General features: G+C 38.9%; 2 protein-coding genes across 5 annotated transcripts in view; one reads left to right on the top strand and one right to left on the bottom strand.

The window, feature by feature from the left end:
• Positions 1–291: 291 nt before the first annotated feature.
• LOC129799868 (DENN domain-containing protein Crag) overlaps positions 292–14,378 on the bottom strand; it is a 55,829-nt gene continuing 41,742 nt past the window's right edge. For all 4 annotated transcript variants that reach the window (XM_055844133.1, XM_055844152.1, XM_055844142.1 and 1 more), the window contains 2 exons: positions 1,391–1,569; positions 292–1,328 (listed from right to left, as the gene is read on the bottom strand). In XM_055844133.1, the coding sequence (XP_055700108.1) occupies positions 1,010–1,328; positions 1,391–1,569 (498 nt within the window). In that variant the 3' untranslated portion in view covers positions 292–1,009. The remainder of the gene's footprint in view (positions 1,329–1,390; positions 1,570–14,378) is intronic.
• LOC129799885 (uncharacterized) lies at positions 7,266–10,336 on the top strand. The gene is made up of 2 exons (XM_055844174.1): positions 7,266–10,178; positions 10,249–10,336. Exon 1 carries the CDS (start codon positions 7,326–7,328, stop codon positions 9,798–9,800), a length of 2,475 nt encoding a protein of 824 aa, XP_055700149.1. The 5' UTR covers positions 7,266–7,325; the 3' UTR covers positions 9,801–10,178; positions 10,249–10,336.

Genomic DNA, 14,378 nt, shown 5'->3' with positions numbered 1-14,378 from the left:
TGAGTGATTGAGGAGTAAAAATTATCATTTACTTGCAGTCTTCACCAACGCAAACTTGCACTGTTTAATAAAATGAACCAACCAACGACGTCTATTAATTTGTATTATAGCCAGAGATCTCATCATGCCTTAATTAAAATAATTGTAATTAATATGTACACAATGTGAATGTCAAATGTGGCTCATCATCGATGCACGTCAAAAGTAAACTGTTAATTAAATCAATTTAACGCGCTGTTGAACCAACCAACAATCATTTTAGGAGAATATAAACAAATATAAAATCTCTGATACTTTTCTCATTAATTTTATTCTCATCATCAGCTGTGCCGACACTGTACATTATTACGAAAGCCATTTATAGATTTTTTTTTTATTATTTGTATATCCTAAAGAGTAACATAATAATTGAAGATCTTATCTCCGTATTTTTTTTTTATTGATGTAAAATAAGAAATAAAGTTTTATTGAAAAAAAAATACAACTGAGACCTTAATCGGGTAATTGAGTGGCTTGTCTGTCTTTTTTTTCTTTTTGTTTACTTTATTAAGTACAAGATGACAGGAAAATTAAAAAAAAGTAAAGTCTCAATGTCTTCTAATTCGTTGATTCATTTGTTAACCACATCTCACATCATTTATCAATGCAATCTCTTTTATTATTAATCAAAGTGAATTACATTTACTTCAGCATCATTTGTCTCACACCAAGAGGAATCTCACAAATTAACATGGGAGTTAGACATCTCCCTCTCAATAGATTATCTGAATGATTAAAACAAAAGTCAAGAATCAAGATTTGTGACACCACTTTTAGAAAATCTTTTGTGGTGACGCGATAATCCTCTTTAGAGTGTCAAAAATCACACACGCGCATTTTTATTTATTTTAATTAACTCAATAGAGAATTAAGGCTAATGAAAAGTGCACCAGAGATGAAGCAGATATAACAAGATGATCTCTTAAATCAATTACCTGCGAAAATGCCACATCTGTCGATTGTCTAATTGTCAAGGTAGCAGAAGGGGCTTGAAATATGCCCTACAGCAAATAGCTGCAGCTGCCGGTGGCAGATCTTGACTACGATAGTAGGTTTTGCATTCCTTCTCAGTCAACTTATCAAACACAAGTGCATATTCACGGTGAAAGAATCCCATGTCAATATTTGCCCTACCAATTGCCGTAAGGGCAAGAAATAGGATATCTCGGTAAATTGAATGCGTACGATCAACACCACGTCCCTTCAATTTGTGCCTCTCATTTGCTAATCGTCTCACAGGTGTCAACAGATCATTGCACCTTACAGCTGAGATCACTTGCTGAATCACCCTACAAAACCAATAATCCCTTCTATAAACTACACAAAAAAAATAAATAAACCCCAAACTCACGTTCGATTGAGAGTTGTTTGATCAGTGAGAAGAGCCTTTAGCAGCGGACTTGGTGAGGGATTCTGTCGCCATACCACATACATTGGTGGACCAGCTTCCGAATGCAACTCCAAATTGTCCCACAGGCACTGAATCACCAAAGTTTTCATTCCGCTCAATGGATCAATTTCCTCATCCTCCTGCACGCGCGAAAAAAAAACCCCAAAGTAGAATTTAAAAACAAATCTTCAAATAAAATATTCAAGCTTTGGAAATGGATTTTCACCCAAAAACAAAAAAAAAAGAAATGAGAAATAGAAAGACCAGTCCACAAAATCACAAAAAAATATATATTACTAAAAAAAATAAAACGAGAAGTGGCAAAAATATTTATGATTGCATGTGACAGCAAAATTATCACATAAATTGTCCATAAATTCACACAATCTCCCACAAGTAAGGAAAGGCAAAGTCCACGCACGTATTCATGTGACGTCTTGGAGTATAAATGGTTATGAGTTTTTTTTCTCCTCTTTGAATATTCACAAATCTCTCACTGTACAATCAATAGATAGCAATCAGCAAAGTTCGCTGTATGCTCTACTTTTTACTTTCCAAGATAAAAAAAAAGATAGCGACTTAAATGTTTTTCCAGAGATAGCCTCCATACCTTCTTCAGTGTCGAAAGTTTCTTAGAATTCGGACAAGGAATTTAGAAAAAAATATTGAAATTTTTAGCACTATTTTTGAAATATTTCTTCCCCTTCTTACATCGCAAGTTCATAAAACCACCGCTAGGGGCGCTATTTTTAAAAAGAAGATTTTTTTAATTTTCTAAGTTAAATAACTCAAAAATTCCATTGTGCATCGGGCTGAAGTTTTAGTATGTTGTAGTCATTTGCAACAAATGCAGATACAAAGAAAATGTAGTTAGAACACTTTTATATTGAGAGACAAGTCAGTATAATCGAAAAAAGAACTGAGTCTGCAGTGTCATAACACCACTACTGTGCAATTGTACATTAAAATAGTACAACCTCATTGAAAATTCTGCAATTATACTTGGCATTATTCTATTAATCCAGAACTAAAAAAACTTGCAAAACTCCAGAACTTGCAAAATATTGCTCAGTGTCGTAATGATTTTCAAAAAGCTTGGAAAACAACTCACTATTATGGGGATTTCACATTACTAATCCACTGAACCTATTCTAAATATTTTTTCATAATACAGTAGACTCTCGCAAATTCGGCTCTTTTAAGATCGGTCTACTTTTTAATTCGGGCAGCGGTTACATTTGAAAAAAGTTTGTTGTCATTTTTCAAGATTGATTATAATTATCAAATAAATCAAATATGCTCAAATTTGGCATGGTTTGTCTTAGTTTTGATGTGATTTTGCATTATTGAGGGATTTTCATGCAATTTGCGTTATATATGAATGTGTAAACTCAATATCTATATGCACATGAATAAAAAATCATTGCATTTCAAAAAGTTTGTCGCCCGAATTTCTATCTAATTCGGCTGACATTTCAGTCCCATATGCCCGAATTTGAGAGAGTCTACTGTAAATAATTTGAATCATAAATCAATAAATTTCGTAGAAGCAAATATATGCTCAAAAGTGATACAATTAACCACAAGAATGTATCAAATTAATTAGGTCAATTCTCATAATCTGCGGAATTCATGAACAATCCGGCTATGTCCAACTCCATTTCCATAATTAAATTAAGTTTAATCGAAAGACAAAGATGACCGATTTTAGCGCATATTATCGACAATTATGTAAATTGTCATAAAATTTTCATATAACAATTGCACAGTGTGATAGTCTAGTTAAGTTTTCGATATTGCTACTTTACGGATTTACAAGGATGTTTCGAAAAGAGATGAACTTTTCAGAAGAGCATTTATGAGCTGAAATATTGGACAAAGTTTACTGGATATAAAGCCAATGGAGGATTTTTTAATCAACCCCTTTCGGAATAGGATATTTAGAATCTAAACCTTCGTTTAAATCAATCTTAAATGTATGAGACTCACGACATTCCTTCTATAAAAGTAAAATCTATGTTTCATTAGACGCATTAGACAGTTTCGTACGTCTCGTATTGTGAAGCTTGTAGCGAGTGAGGGCGACATCAGCGCCACGACGAAAGAGAGAAGTAGAAGACAACGTCACGATTCACTCCCGAACCAACACACACACTCATTCTTTCCAAGTACGTTCAAGTCAAGACACGAGAAGAAGACCACGCGATCAAGAAGTCAAGAAAATCTCTATAAATCTCTAACATCGAAGTCAATTTATTCGTTTAAAATCAATTATCTTATAAATAAAATTCTGTGGAGTTATTGCCTTTAAATAAAACAAGTGAAAGAATGGGAGAATAAAGTTATCTTGGGGAAAGGAAGGAAATTTGTCATTCGAGCCCCATTCTAACCTCCCTTCTATTCTTTATTCAGGTAGGAAACCTAGAGTCTCCGGGATATTATCCACGCAGTATCTATAATCGACTTTATCTATCATACACAGGTATTGCGCCGGGCATAGATCCCTCTCGTTTCCGGTAGACTCCTAACCTTAACCATCTTACTTTATCTCATAGGTAATAATTCCCACATATTGGTCATTCGAGCCCCATTCTAACCTCCCTTCTATTCTTTATTCAGGTAGGAAACCTAGAGTCTCCGGGATATTATCCACGCAGTATCTATAATCGACTTTATCTATCATACACAGGTATTGCGCCGGGCATAGATCCCTCTCGTTTCCGGTAGACTCCTAACCTTAACCATCTTACTTTATCTCATAGGTAATAATTCCCACATATTGGTCCTTCGAGAGAAACAGCGCATATTGGACCTCCGAGGGAATCATATTGGTCCTTCGGCGGAAACAGCACTCAAGCGGTCAGCCCAGATAGACAGAGGAGTCGATAGATTTGTGTTCACACCGTCCCGGAAGAGGAACCTAACCTCAAATACCGTCTGACACGTGGCGAGTCATCCTCCTGCCTGCCGCTCACTGGTGACCGGAAGCTATTCAAACATGTCCACTCCCGAGATGGATACCAAAGCTACACTTTCACAACTCCACAGAGCTCGTGGTGATTGCAAGCGCCAACTCACGGCCATCGAGAGGAAGTTGGGAACAACCACTTGTTTCACTGAGCCAATCGCCAGGATGCTCTTGGATGAAGTTTCGCGTGTTCAAGCCAAATTTGAACCCATACAGCGTGAGATTGAGGATCTCACGGAAGATGATGAAATCTCTCGAGCAAGAGAGATATCTGATGGAGATGCCGTACACGACAGATGTATGGAAATTCGCTTTAAGCTTGGGGAGGAAATTCACAAGCTTCGAGCATCACAAGCTCCTGAGGATCTACCTCAGGGGGAAGATCAAAACCAAGAAAATGGTCTGTGTGCTATGATGGCAAACCAAACAGACATCATGCGTCAGCTCGTGGACATCCAGAGGGCTTCAACAATGTCTGTGTCAAGAACTTCCGGACACACAAAACTACCTCAGCTCAGTCTTCAGACATTCCACGGAGAATACACCGAGTGGATTCGCTTCAAAGACGATTTCATGAGCGCGGTCCACAACAATGAGGATTTGACAAATTCCCAGAAGATGCAGTATCTGAAGATGGCGCTGAAAGGCAAAGCTACAGAGGAGGTTGCGAATGTCCAGATCACAGATGCTAACTATTTAATCACTTGGGAGCGTCTGGTGAAACGATACGAGAAGAAAGTTCACTTGGTGAATGCATTCATCGAGAAGTTCATGAAGCAGACACAGCAGAAAGTCGAGACTGTGGATGATCTACAAACCGCAAGTCGAAGTTACAGACAATTGTTCGACGGCCTCCAAGCCCTTGGTCCAGATTGTTTAACCCTTGATACGTGGCTGATATATCAGATGAAGCTCAACATGAGCGACAAGTTTCGGCTGAAATGGGAAGAAACCAGGAATTCCGAGACATTGGCTACGATTGAGGAGTTCTTTGACTTCATGACGGAAGTCACTGACGTCATGGAAAGAGCCGCCAAGGATGGAAGTTCTTCTAACACCAAGGAGACGAAACAACCCACGAAGACAGCGAAGAGTGGCATTCGATCTCACTATATTCAGGCCGACAATTGTCCCAAATGTTCAGCCTCTCACCTGCTCTGTCAGTGTGAGGGATTCCAAGAAATGTCTATCGAAGACAGGAGGACCTTTGTCAATCAGAAACAACTGTGCTTTAACTGCATGAGGCCCTCCCACAACTCAAGAAATTGCAAATCAAAGTCAAGATGTTTCCGGTGTGGCAAAAATCACCACACCCTTCTTCACGTGGATCCAGTTGAGGAGCCTTCAGCTCCAAGGGCACCACCTACAGCAGATCGGGCTTCACCCGCTACCCAGAATCAAACACCAAAACCCTCTACCCCTAATCAGCAAGAAACTCCAGCAATTCCGCCATCTACGAGTTCAGGTCTAACCACACATCACTCTACAATGCATCATAAAGCTTTGCTCCCCACAGCCTCGGTTCTCATTAAAGATATTTATGGTGATCTTCAGCTGTGCCGGGTGCTAATTGATGGTGGTGGTGAGTGCACCATGATAAGTGAGGATTGTGCTCAGAGGTTAGGTTTGCCACGGCAAAAGGCCCGGATTGCAGTCACGGGCGCAGGAGGAATTACAGTGGGCTATACAAAGGGTATGGTACGATTAGAGTTAATTTCCAGATACAAAATGGATGACAAGGTAGTGGCAGAGGCATTCGTGATGCAGAAACTGACAACTGATCTGCCTTCGGTAGATCTCACGGACAAGCAGTGGCGCCACATTGACACACTCCCTCAACTGGCGGATCCAAGCTTCAAGGAGTCAGGAAAAATTGATGTGATTCTGGGTGCTGAACACGCTCTTGGAATCAATCTTCCTCAGATTGTCAAAGGCAATGAGGGGGAACCTATTGCCCAATTGACCATCTTCGGCTGGATCATCGCGGGCAGAATCAATGAACCATGTCAGAGAATCACCTCATTCCACACGCACTGCAACCTTGAGGAGATTCTGAAGCAATTCTGGGATTCAGAAAGTATCCTCCCAGACAAGAAGATCTTCCTGACAACGGAAGAGAAGGCATGTGAGCAACACTTCGAAAATACTCACACCACTGATGATACCGGAAGGTTTGTGGTCAAATTACCATTCAAGGAGCACCATGGGAAGCTTGGAGATTCTATTCCAGCCGCTCAGGGTCGTCTTCAATCCATGGAACGTCGATTTGCCAAAGATCCAAACCTCCGTGAACAGTACGTGGCCTTCATGGATGAGTATTTGTCCCTGAACCACATGGAAGAGATAGAGAAGGATAGCAAGCTCAATGAGGAGAAATACTACCTACCTCATCACGCGGTGCTACGCCCTAGTAGCGAAACCACCAAGTTACGAGTGGTCTTTGATGCCTCGGCAGGGACCAAACCCAAACTTCCATCTCTCAATGACAACCTTGCCATAGGACCAGCGGTCCAGGATGATTTGCTCTCCATTCTCCTACGTTTTCGCACCTATGAAGTGGCTTTCACGGCAGACGTGGAGAAAATGTATCGCCAAATCCTGGTGGCGGAAGAGGATCGCGACTTCCAGAGAATCCTATGGCGGAATGATCCACATTCTCCTGTGAAGGAGTATCGTCTTTGCACTGTGACTTATGGGACGTCATGTGCACCCTACTTGGCCACCAAGGTTCTTCAACAAATGGCCAAGAACCACGAAGAAGAATTCCCGGAAGCATCGAAAGCCATCCGGTCCAGCTTTTACATGGACGATCTCCTAGGAGGAGCATCTTCTGTAGAAGATGCCAAGCAGCTGAGCAAGAACATTCAAGAAGTGCTCAATCACGGCCATTTTCCCCTACGGAAATGGTCATCCAACTCTCATGAAGTGATGGAAGAAATTCCCCTTGAGATGCGGGCTATTTCTCCGGACGAGGTAAGAGCTCATTCAAAATCAATATCTGCTCTGGGATTGCAGTGGAAGCCCGGAGAGGACAGTTTTTCCTTGGTGATTGACACACCAAAAATGGCAACAACAAAGAGAGAGCTTACAGCGGTGGCAGCCAGAATCTTTGACCCCCTTGGGTTTCTCTCCCCTGTCCTCATTGTCTTCAAGATGATGCTTCAGCAACTTTGGCTTGCCAAGGTTGATTGGGATGAAGCTGCACCTGAAGAGATTGTAGAAGAGTACCAGAAGATTTTGTCTCAATACCATTACCTGAAGGATGTCAAGATTCCTCGTCTCATTCCATCCCAAGAAGATACTTTGACTCTCCACGCCTTCTCAGATGCTTCTGAGAAAGCCTATGGTGCCGTGGTCTATGCCATGGGTCGTGCACCAGATGGGACTCCCAAAATTTGCATCGTTATCGCCAAGTCTCGGGTAGCTACTCTCAAACCCGTGACGATACCCAGAATGGAATTGAATGCTGCGCTTCTCTTAGCAACTTTGGTGAAAAAGGTGAAGGAAGCTGTAGCTCCAAAATATGTCGAAGTCCAGGCATGGGTAGATTCCACCATCGTTCTACAATGGTTGCAGGAACATCCCAGGAAATGGGAAAAATACGTGGCAGTGCGCACTAGTACGATCCAGGAAACTATTCCCCCCTCCAAATGGCGCCACGTACCGACTGAAGACAATCCTGCCGATTGCATCTCCAGGGGAATGCTTCCGGAGGATCTTCTGCAGCACAAGCTCTGGTGGGATGGGCCAAAGTGGCTTCCAATGGGCGAAGAAAACTGGCCACCACGCAAGGTGATTGAGAAGAAGAGCGAGAAGGTGCAAATTCCCGAAGAAAAAAGTGTAAACAGTGAAGTGTCAAATGTGATCGTCCTAACCTCACAAAGTGAAAGTAGTGTTGACATTGTATCTCAGTTGATTGAAAAATATTCTAATTTCATGACTCTAATACGTGTAGTGGCTTTTGTGCTGAGATTCAGCGATAATTGCCGGAAGAAAATCAATGAGAGAAACCTCAAGTTTCTCAGTGTTCACGAACAAAACCGTGCAAGGGACTGTATCATCAAAAATCTCCAAAGGAAACATTTTCCGGAGGAGTACAAGTGTTGTGAGAAAAACAATCCAGTGTCAAAATCCAGCAAGTTAAGCAAACTTGTCCCGTTCATTGATGACAATGGGGTGATGAGAGTGAAAGGGAGGCTCGAGAATGCTGATTTGAGCTACGAGACACGTCACCCAATAATACTTCCAGCAAAGGACAAATTTGTCAAAGATTTAGTAGTGTTTATTCACGAAATGCACCTGCATTCAGGGGTATATCTCCTTCAGAGTATCCTCCGTGCTAAATATTGGATTGTTGGGATGAAATCCCTCGTGAAAAGTGTCGTGAAAATGTGTGTTAATTGCACGAAAGCAAAACCGAAAACTGAGACACCGTTGATGGGCAATTTGCCTGCTTATCGTGTGCAGCCAATGCGCCCCTTCTACCACACCGGCTGCGATTTCGCCGGCCCCTTCAAGACAAGAGTCTCCAAACTTCGTAAGGCCGCCATAGTGAAATCATATGTTTGTGTGTTCATCTGCATGACCACCCGTGCCATGCACCTCGAGGCAGTGTCAGATCTGAGTACAGATGCTTTCCTGGCAGCTCTACGTCGCTTCACAGCTCGTCGAGGACACTGTCAAATCATCTATTGTGACAATGCCACTAATTTTGTTGGGGCATCTGGAACAACAAGAGAAGAGCGACTCCAGGGAATCAGGGACCACCAGCACAAGATTACCAAGTGCATGTCTGATTGTGGTACTGAGTTCCACTTCATCCCTTCGTATTCGCCCACTTTCGGTGGATTGTGGGAAAGAGGCGTAGGCAACGTGAAGACCCATCTCCGGCGAGTGTTCGGGGATACAATTCTGACATTCGAAGAGCTTTCGACTGTCCTCGCACAAATTGAGGCTTGCCTCAATTCTCGCCCCATTTGTGCCATGTCAACTGAAGTGGAGGATCTCCAGTCATTGACCCCAGGACATTTCCTTGTGGGTCATCCTCTGACACCCGATCCAGGCCCTGATGTGATGCTACTCAATCCAAATCGTCTCTCTCGATGGCAATTTCTCCAGAGACTTCTCCAGACCTTCTGGAATCGTTGGCAGCAGGAATATGTTACCACTCTTCAGCAGCGCCCCAAATGGTGTACCCAATCTCGAAATCTTGCTGTTGGGGACTTGGTCTTGTTGAGAGAGAACCAGCTGAAGGCGTCGCGATGGAAGATGGGCCGTATTCAGGAAGTTCATCCAGGACGTGACAATGTAGTGAGGGTAGTCACCGTGCGAACCAGTGATGGAATCCAGAAGAGAGCTGCAAGCACCGTGGCCAAGATACCCATGGAAGAAAATTCTTATTGAGGTTCCCTCAAGAGGGGGAAGTTATGTGAAGCTTGTAGCGAGTGAGGGCGACATCAGCGCCACGACGAAAGAGAGAAGTAGAAGACAACGTCACGATTCACTCCCGAACCAACACACACACTCATTCTTTCCAAGTACGTTCAAGTCAAGACACGAGAAGAAGACCACGCGATCAAGAAGTCAAGAAAATCTCTATAAATCTCTAACATCGAAGTCAATTTATTCGTTTAAAATCAATTATCTTATAAATAAAATTCTGTGGAGTTATTGCCTTTAAATAAAACAAGTGAAAGAATGGGAGAATAAAGTTATCTTGGGGAAAGGAAGGAAATTTGTCATTCGAGCCCCATTCTAACCTCCCTTCTATTCTTTATTCAGGTAGGAAACCTAGAGTCTCCGGGATATTATCCACGCAGTATCTATAATCGACTTTATCTATCATACACAGGTATTGCGCCGGGCATAGATCCCTCTCGTTTCCGGTAGACTCCTAACCTTAACCATCTTACTTTATCTCATAGGTAATAATTCCCACACGTATCTTTCATACAGTATACGGGAAAATATTCAAGGTTTGGATGACGAAAGTTTCATTATTTATAATTCTTGATAAATCTGGCCTATGGTCCATTTCAGGAAGTACATGAAGACTATCCATTAAAATAATGTATTACCATAGATAAAATTCATTGGAAAATATGAGAGACAGGTTTTTCGCATCATTTACCGCTTACCAGTTCAAACCTAATTTGAACCGATTCACAAATCAAACAGTAGATCGCACAAAAAACAATGATACCATTCGGTTGAGAAATACGCTCTTTATATCAAAGGTTAAAACCTTTGACCTTGAAAAGCCGTTATTTTGAATGCTTCAACGGTCTTTTCGTGTATGGGCAAAATATCCAACTGGACAACCTCTAAAACATATCCAAAAATTAAAAAAAAATCGCAAGACGGGTTTTCGATTTGGTATTGGAGGGAAAAGGGAGGGGTTGGAGAAAAATGAGAGGCATGTTAATAACGTGGAAACTGACTTATGAGAGGGGCCCCTGAAGGTCTCAAGTGCCTATCTCAAACCGTTTGGGCTGTAGATGCATTAACAGACAGTGGGACGAACGTGTAATCAGCGTGACGTCAAAAAAAACTTGAAACTCCAAATTTCCAAAATTCTACCAAAATATGACCCCTTTATGGTATTGTATTGTATTGGAAAAATATTGTATTGTAGTTACTTTTGCCAACACTTTGGTCTCGACACATTGGAAGCGATTTTCATCAAAAATTGTCTTTTTTTTAAATCGATATTTCTATCTGCAATATGATACGGAAAATTTTCTTAAAAAATAAACATATTTTTACAACAATTGCTTCCAGTGTAATGGTAAGAAGGGTAAGAATATAACTTTCGAAGCTTTAAAACCTTCCCCTAAATCTAAATGATAATTCTTACGTTAATATGTTAGGTATATTAGAAATCAGTGCAATTTTCTGTCCCTTTTCCATTTTCTTTTTTTATAAAATGTGAGCCATTTGTGATAATTCCTTTATAATATTTTAGTCTGATAATGTTCTCTCACTAGTTAAAGCTTTGAACGTTTTAAATACTTTCAAACTCCAGGCTATGAAAACATACGATGAGAACGATGGGACTAAAATATTTTATGTAATTAAATATTTATTAATTATATGACGATAATGATTTATTCGACAAAGAAGAGAAAAGATTAAAATACTGCAAATTTTCATTAATTAACTTTTTCTATGTTATTTCAGAAACTTCATTATGACTTTTATTTCATTTGGTTGTATTTTAATAAAGTTGTATGTTAACTTCATATCTGTCCAAAAATAAATCAACTGGAAAATATATCAAGCTATATTTTCGAGATGAAATATTTTAAATTATTTGTTTTAATATAATCGAGTTTTTGACTTTAAAAATGCTAATTTTTCAATTTGAAATGCCAATTATTGGCATTTTTCTTTTTAAATATTAAGTTTTTTTTAATCTTAATATTACCTTTCTTATTTCTATGTTATTTGGAAAAGAGATTTTTAAACTATTTATCAATCCGTTTTCTAATTATAATATTTTGCTTTCCATTTCACTAATTTAACATTAAAATCAATCTAAAATGTTTTAAATACATAGATTTAACATCATGAATAAATTTAAATCCAATTAAAATTCAATTTCCGGACATTTATTTGTAATTTTGTTCACAGTCCAGCTTTTAGACTTACCAAATGATATTATTCGAACCGATCGCAATAAAATTGTGATTTTAAATTTCCTCTTTTTCCTGTTACCATTTCAGAAAATTCTTAGGGACTTTTTCATTTAAGTTGTAACTAAGCATATTTATATAAATCTTGATTTTAATCTTTTAATTTCAATGACCCCCTTGACTTGAAAATGACCAACAGGTCTTTGATTAACTTGAACAATTTCCGAATGTTATCCAGATTAGACAACACCATTTTGTCCTTTTAATTTTTTTTGGTGCGATGAAAATAGGCTATTCATGCAAATAATCTTTGTAGATAACATAAATCTTCCAATTCAGGGATAAATCTTTATATCGATCTTTAAAAAGTGATTCATTATTTCTCAATTGCGGTGCTCAGAGCGAGAATGAATCTATATGCTAATACGGAAATGCATACAAAAGAAACCATTCTTGCTCTAAACTCCTCAATTATTAGATAAATCTTTAAGTTCTTTGAAATTAGTTTTAAAAGCTAATACGTATTCTCTTAAGATAATATTTAATTTTAAAGCGTTACATTTCTTCAGATCTTTAAACTAAAAAACGCAAGAAATTTCAAAATAGTTGGAGAAAATTCGAAATATTTTATAATTTATTTATTTCAATGTACCAGGCTTTAATTGCCATTTTGTAAATTGTTCAGTTTACAATTTTTTATTCGGTTTAAGCCGCTTCAGTAATTTGCACCGAGCGGGACTCGAACTCACAACTGTGACAGTCGAGCCAGGGATCACACCGCCCAAGAGCCAAACGCTCTTACCAATTGCACCACGGACACGGACCCTTTTAAAATTGGAAATATCAAACTAATTTAAGTTATATTTAAGTTCAAAGCTATTTGTGAGGAACGCTCGATTTCAACTCTTTAAATACAAACAATTTTTAAAAAAGAGTTTCTAATTATATGAAAAATCTTTCAAATTTAACTTAGGATTGAAGAGTTCCATGTAAAGAACGATTCAAACCCATTTAAAGTTTTCTAATGAGAATTTTGAGGAGTTCGCAGTTATCATCAAAATTTCTTAACTCTTTCGTTTTTTTTAGGATTATAAGTACCTAAGAAAACACTTCTTTAGTAACTATTTAGGACTACAATAAATTGATTTTTGTGGTTAATTGCAATGTAGAATGACATCCAAATCAAAGAAAACTTTTTGCAAGTTCTTAGCTAAAAGCACTCAATTCCTTTTGAAAACTTCTCTGTCGTAATTCATCTTAATCTATATTGAATTTAAGTTATTTATACATTTCGACTCCTTACTCCCTAAAAACCAAAATAGACCCAATCTGATCCTCTAGAAGAGTATTTAGTTTTTAAAATTTGATAATAAAGGATTAAGTAAAGGAAATTTATGCAAAGGATCTGTAATAGATGATCCTAAGCCCTAAGTAAATAACAGTTTGGGATAAATCTTTGTTGCTGAATTTTACAAGCTAAATAGGATCAGCCTGAGTCAATTTGGGCCCTAAGGAGCCATATTTTGGTAGAATTTCGGAAATCTGAAATTTCGAGATTTTTGACGCTACGCTATTTTTCCGTCTGTCCGTCCGGTCATTAGCATACCGAGCTCAAACCGTTAGATATAGAGACTTTGAGACCTTCGGCGGGTCCCCCATACGTCGATCGTGAGAACATTAACATGCTCCTTATTTTCCCAACCTTTTCTTCACCTCCAAAACCATGTTTTTGCGATTGCTCGAAAACGTTTCAACGATTTTTTTCAATTTTGGATATATTTTAGAGATAAATAATAATAATAATGCTGGCACAACATTCCATGAAGGAACAAGACCTTCCATAAAGAGATTTCTAGACATACATTTTTTTCTGGTACATTATTTTTTTTCTGGTACAGGATGAGGTTCTCAGTCTCATGCCCGTGGGATCAAGTGCAATGAAGCTCACTGAATGCAATACGAACACCTTTAACGTCAGAAAAATTCCTGGTGATCTAAAGGGATTGGAACCTGGGACACTTGCATCATAGAGCAAGTGCTCTACCACTTGACCCATTGAGTGCCCTATTTTAGATATTACGTAGGTGAAAAAAATCGTCCACACACGAAAATACCATTGAATCATTCCTAATAACGTTTTTTCAAGGTCAGAAGTTAAAAAGGATCTAAAGAGCGCATTTGCAACCAAATGGAGTCCTAATTCTCTTTGAAAAGGTCGTAGAATTTCTGAAAAAACTTGACTAGGTTCAAATATAGGGGCCCATCAAGCCTAATAAAAAGTGAAGCTATTTTTCACTTTTCCTTGTAAAAAATTTGCAGATATTGCACCGCTACTTAAACAAATTCG

The sequence above is a fragment of the Phlebotomus papatasi genome, chromosome 1, assembly GCF_024763615.1.
Source record: "Phlebotomus papatasi isolate M1 chromosome 1, Ppap_2.1, whole genome shotgun sequence".
Classification (NCBI taxonomy): Eukaryota; Metazoa; Arthropoda; class Insecta; order Diptera; family Psychodidae; genus Phlebotomus; species Phlebotomus papatasi.
This window is presented reverse-complemented; position numbering and strand designations above follow the sequence as displayed.